General features: G+C 61.9%; 1 protein-coding gene across 1 annotated transcript; it reads right to left on the bottom strand.

The window, feature by feature from the left end:
• Positions 1-3239: 3239 nt before the first annotated feature.
• FOXQ1 (forkhead box Q1) lies at positions 3240-5620 on the bottom strand. Its single transcript, XM_047795504.1, has one exon. The coding sequence runs from the start codon at positions 5250-5252 to the stop codon at positions 4074-4076; it is 1179 nt and encodes a 392-aa protein (XP_047651460.1). The 5' UTR covers positions 5253-5620; the 3' UTR covers positions 3240-4073.
• Positions 5621-5872: the final 252 nt, after the last annotated feature.

Below are 5872 nucleotides of genomic sequence, written 5' to 3'. Positions count from 1 at the left end.
AAAGGGCTCTTTGGGGTCTAATTTCTAGAACCCAAGCAAAGCTCGTTATAAAGAATTAAAGAATTAAAAACGGTAAAACAGAGGACTGATAGCTGTGTGTTCGGTGCCACCAAAGTCCCTTAACACCTAAGAAAGTTAGTCGTGTGGGTGCACTGTGTTGGCCTTCTTTCTTTTCTTTTCTTTTCTGGCCCACAGCCTGTGGAAGTTCCCTGCCCAGGGTTCGAACTGGTGCCGCCACAGCAGCATCCCTGAGCCGCTGTTTTGACAACACCGGATCCTTAACCCGCTATGCCACAAGGGAACTCCATTGTTGGCCCCTTTCAAAGCTAAGAATGGAAGGCAAATTATTGTTCTTCCTTCCCAGTGGGGAGAAGGCTGTTTTTGTTGTTTGGGGAAGCAGGCAAGGTGTGGGGGGTGAGTGCCGCCTGGTGGGATCCTTCTGCCCCCCTGCAAAAGAGGGGCACCCCCCGCAGGGATGCTGGGGGGCTTGGTCTAGGGCGAGTCCATCGGACAGCTGTGGGGGATGGGGCCGGGATCCAAGTTCCCAGGAATGAATAACCATTTTCCAGCTCGGGAAGCTTGCCTGCCGTTTAATAAAAGTGAACGGAGACGCTTAGTTCGACTAACTGAAGAGCTCCATGAACTTGAGGCCAAAGTATGTTTTGGTCTGAACGGTCCAGATAATTGTTACCATGGAAAGAGTTTGGAACTGGAACGATTGGTTTCCACCTGGGTCTGTCCGGAAGGAGGGTTTGACCTCGTCTGTGGGCACCCGTTTTCTCATCTGTGAGATTAGGGTTCATCCAGGACAGGCGGTGAATTTGACTCTGTTTTAGGAATATTCCCTGAGGCAGAAAACTCAGGTCTGTGAGCTGCTGTGGCCGCAGTGGAACCTCGATGGCCCCAGGGATTCTCCTTAGGTGGGGGCGCTGGGGGCCCCAGGAGCCCATCTTCCACTGCAGGTGGGTGGGTGGGGTGTCCCTTCCTCAGAGCTCAGGTGGGATCAGGCCCCCACGTGGCGCCAGCGCGGCCAGCTTTCCCCAGGAGCCGAGGCCCCATGGGGCCCTGAGGTTGCTGCCGGGGGTGGGGGGAATTGGGGGGAACTCTTCTGCTCCTCTACCTTCGAAGGGTTAGGGTTGCTCAGGTTTTCAGCCCCCAAAGGCAGCAGACACATCCTTGCTGGCGGGGGTCTGGCGGGCGCACTGGGGCTGGTCCCAGCCCTGCATGTCTGTCCACTGCTGTGGGGTCAGGAGAGGGGACTGCAGAGCACCCACGGGGGAGGGGCGGCTCTTTGCGAAGTGGCCAAAGGCGCCCTGGCCCACAGGTACCCAAGGGCGTTTCCCAAACCAGACACCCCGCCCCCGGGCTCCTGCGCCCCGCCTGGGCCTCGGGTCGGGTGCCTGGTGTTTGCACAGGTGGGCCTCGGCCCAGAGAGAGGAAAGGAGTGAGGCAGGTTAGGGGAGGGGTGGGCGCGGGGCTGGGGGAAGGGCACTGGCTGGAGAAGAGGGGCGGGGCGGGCTGGAGGCGGGGCAGGCCTGCCCTTTGCCCCCCAGAGCGTGGGGCCGCTGGCCGAGGAAGAGGAACCGGATTTTCTGGGCGGACGCGGGAAGGGTGGGCCTTGGCCGGTTGTGCCTCTTGGTCACGTAGGGAACCTGCCCTGCCGGGGCCGAAGCTCCCAGGGCTGGGGGGTGGGGGGCAGCGGGAGCGGAGCTCTCTGGGTTGTGGGAGCGGGAGCTCGGTGGCGGTCACGGCGCCGGATGGGTCCCAAAGGGCCTGTGACCCTGGCCATTCTCTAGAAAACCTGGGGGTCCCTGGGGACGCGGCAAGGGGACCCAGCGCCCCGACTCCGGAGTGTTTATTAGGAAGGAAGGACTTTTTGAGGGGAGGGGAGACGAGCTGTGGTTTTAAAAACATCACTGGTTCCACGCAGCTGTGTCCGCCAATAAGTCAACCCTGGCCCCTCGCAGGCTCCACTGACCTGTCCTGGCGCATCACCCGAGAAATGAAAGCTGCAGCTTTACCAAACCCAGGCCAAGGTAGGCGGCGCCCGGCCTCGTAGAGGAGAGGTCCCCCCGCCCCGGAGTTAGAGGCCGGCTTGTTCCAGGACCAAGAAGAACTGGGCGGCTGGGCCCGGCCCACTTCACCGCAACGAACCTGGAACCCCACCCCCCACTTCAGTTCTATTTTCTGGTCTAATTATTGGCCTCGTGGGTGCAAATCTCCACTTAAATGGGCACCTTTTGTCATAATTCAACCCTGTCATTACCCTCCTTCCTCGTGACTACTAAGGAGATAGCACCCACATCCGTCAAGACTTGTTTCTTGTGAACTAGACTGAGGGATGGGCTTTTTCTCCCCTACTCCTGCCAGAAGACAGCATCCTGAAATCAGCTCCACTCTCGTGCCCCACGGTGGTACCCGGGGTGGGTCCCAGAGAAGATGCAGAGGCACCCCTGCCGTGGGGCCTGCATTTCCCGCTTTGGACATGGTCACTCGTTCCTTTACCTCTTAGGTCCTGCAATTCATGAATTGTGAATCTGTCTGAATTCATTGAGAAACAGATGGTCACACCGTTTTTGGTGCTTCTGCCGATGGAAACCTCCCATTTTTAACATGGGGGGGTGACCTCGGCCCCATGGGAGGGGGCGCTTCTCTTCATCACCCCTGAAAAAGGCCTGGCAGCCCCACTCTGCAAATGCTATCCTTGCAGAAAAGGGGAGCGTGACAAGATAGGACTGCTGGGTTCTCAGCCAGGTGAACCTTTGCATGCCAGAAAGGTGGTTAGTTTTGTTTGGACAGAAAACACCAACGTTCAAATTGCTCTTAAAACTGCCCCGAAGAAATCTCCAGTGTGTTAATAAGCAAGACTTACACCAAGGTTGTTTCTGGCTCTGAGCACAATCAGAACCGATTTACTCGAACATGTCTGCTTGACTCTAAGACTGTTGATGGCGGAACTTAGTCTTCTAGAGGGTTCTTGGGGAAGAGGGGGCACAGACTCGTTTGTATTTAAAGAGGTCATCGGTTTGCAGTTTAAGAAATCCCACTGGCGGACGTCCCACCCTGGAGAATTGTGCAGCACATTCATCAGGTGAGGAGACCAGCATACTGCCTCTGCCTTTTGGGAAGGATTCAAGAAAATACTCTGAACTCCACTGGAAGTTTAAGAGTCAAATCTGAACTGTTTTTTTTTGGGGGGGGGGGTAAAAGCTCTCCTCCAACTCATCACCGCAAAGTGCTAAGGTCAATTGTGTTTTATTAAAAAATAAGCATTATGCCTGGGTTTCATCAAGTTTATACACGGATATGTACACAGACACAAATAAAATAATATTAAAAATAAAAATCACACTCGCTTTCACGTGGCAGTGGTGACCCACAGACAGACTGTGAGCTTTTCCTTGGAAGAGACTGTGCGGCCCGAGGGGACCACAGTTAAGAGATAACCCAACCGTGAAGAAAGCCGGAGCCGTTGCCTGCAACATTTTCAATTCGCGTTTCAAAAATATATAAATAATTTAATTACAAACGCCAGCAATATTTATACTTTTCATCTTCTGGCACAGTGAAAAGCTGGTCAATAGCAGAGAAAAGGCTGAAGGTTCTCTGACCCCCACCCCCACTCCGCCGCACCTGTAAATGCCACCCACACAAGGCAGGGGCCCCCGGTAACCCCACAGTAGTCGAATCGTTGATCCCACGGACTGGTTCCCTGACGTGCTCTGTTTTGTTTTTTTAAGGAGCAAATCGCTGGAAGGTGCAATGGAAACAGCAGGAATAAGGCGGAGCCTCGGCCCCAAGACGCGAGGAAAGGTCTCTGTGATGCAGCAGGGACAGGCTTGCTCAAGAAACTGAAACAGTCGGTAAGAACTGCTTTGGCCCTCTGGAACGGTCTAAGACGACGGGAGATCTTCGGAACGAACTTGGAACACTTCTGTCAAAACGCTTTAGCTTTAAGGCACGTTTGGTGGCGATGTGTCTTTTGCAGTCTCCGTCCTCGGGGTGGGAAGCACACAGCCCCGGCCTGCGATCCTGCCTCCCCGAAGGTGCCCACTCCGTCGGCTCCGGCGCGCTCAGGCCAGGAGCGTCTCCAGCGCGCAGGGCAGGTGCTGGCCGGGCGCGCGGGCCGAGGCCGCGTGCGGGGCGTCGGGCAGCCGCACGGGGCAGTACAGGTGCGCGCCGCCGGCGGGGCCTCGGAGCGGCTTGGCCGGGGCTGGAGCGGCCAGGGGCGCCAGCAGGAGGGGCGGTGCCTCGGCCCCGCGCGCGCCCAGCCCGGGTGGCTCCGCCGCGCCGTAAGCGCAGAGCGGCAGCAGGGCCCCGCCGGGCGCCGCGGGGAGGAGCGCGGGGAAGGCGGGCAGCTGCGGGCAGGGCGCCGCGCCCCACGGCAGGCGCGGCCCGGGGCCCGCGTCCCCGGTGCGGCGGCTGCGGAAGGGCTTGCTGAGGATGCTGTCGATGGCGAAGGGGCCGGAGAACCTGCCCGCGGGGCTGGCGCGCCCCTCCGGGCGGGTGGGCGAGCGCGCGCGGGGCGAGGCCGGGCCCGCGGCGGAGGCGGCGGGCGCGGCGGCGTCCGAGGGCCGGGGCCCGGGGCCGGGGAGCGCCGTCCGGTGGCCGAGGCGCTTGCGGCGGCGGCGAAAGACCCCGTCGGCGAAGGTGTACTCGCTGTTGGGGTTGAGCATCCAGTAGTTGTCCTTGCCCCAGGGCCGCGAAGGGTCGCGCAGCACCTTGACGAAGCAGTCGTTGAGCGAGAGGTTGTGGCGCACCGAGTTGCGCCAGCCCGTGTAGCTGCCGCGGAAGAACGGGAATTTGCCCATGAGGTACTCGTTGATCTCGGCCAGCGTCAGGCGCCCGCCCGCCGAGTCGCGGATGGCCATGGCGATGAGCGCGATGTACGAGTACGGGGGCTTGGGCCGCCGCGTGTACGGCTTGCCGCGCGCGCCCTCGCCGCCGCCCGCGCCCCCCTCGCTCGGCCCCGCCGCGCCCGCCTCCGGGGCCCCAGCCGCCGCCGCCGCCGCCGCGCCGGCCTCTTGGGCGCCCGGCCCGCCGCCCGCGCTCCGCTCGCCGCCGCCCGCCAGCGTCCCGGCGCCGCCGCCCGCCGCTGCCGGGCTGTTGGCCGCGCAGTCCCCGTCCGAGCCCAGGGAGTCGTCGCCGGCGGCCGACAGCGGAGACGGCGCGTCGCTGCCGCCCGCGCCTTCCACGTCACTCCCCGGCTTGTCCCCGAGGGCCGCGCGGGGGCCGAACACCTCCAACTTCATGCCTTTTGCTCCGCGCGGGCCTGGGTAGCGGGGGGGCCGGGTGTCGATCGGGGGCCGGGGTCCTCGCCCTGCTTTCCCGGAGCAGGCCCTCCTCTTGCGAGAGCCAGTCGCTTTCCGGACAGGAGTCCTCTTCCGCAGGAATTTTTCTTTGCAGGGATGGTGCTTATTGGGCGAACCGAGAGGGGCGGAGAGGGAGGAGTGGGGTGGGTGCTGCCTTCAGTTTGAGGAGCAGCGACTTCGGGGGAGGCGGTCAGGGCTGCGGTTCCAGCCTCCGGTGCCCGAGCGCGCGCGGTGGAGAAGGAAGCGTGCGCATCTGCTCCCGGTTCCAGAGACGGGGGTTTCTTCTCTGAAAGTCCTAGGTCCCGGGCGGGCGTCCTCGCGGACCGAGACAGTGCAGGCTGCTGTGCGTGCCACCACCGGGGGAGGGTCGGCCTTCAGCCTTGGGCGCCCGCGGAGCCGAGTCTCTGCGGCTGTGGCGCCCGCAGCCGCCTTCCCGCCCCCGGCCTCCCGAGCAGCATCTCCGCGCCGGCCGGCCGCGGTTCTCTCTCGCCTCCACCTTCGGCCCGGCCCAATATAACCCTGCAGCGCCTCGCGGGGGCGGGGCCTGGGCGCCGACGGGG

The sequence above is a fragment of the Phacochoerus africanus genome, chromosome 9 (genome assembly GCF_016906955.1).
Source record: "Phacochoerus africanus isolate WHEZ1 chromosome 9, ROS_Pafr_v1, whole genome shotgun sequence".
NCBI lineage: Eukaryota > Metazoa > Chordata > Mammalia > Artiodactyla > Suidae > Phacochoerus > Phacochoerus africanus.
This window is presented reverse-complemented; position numbering and strand designations above follow the sequence as displayed.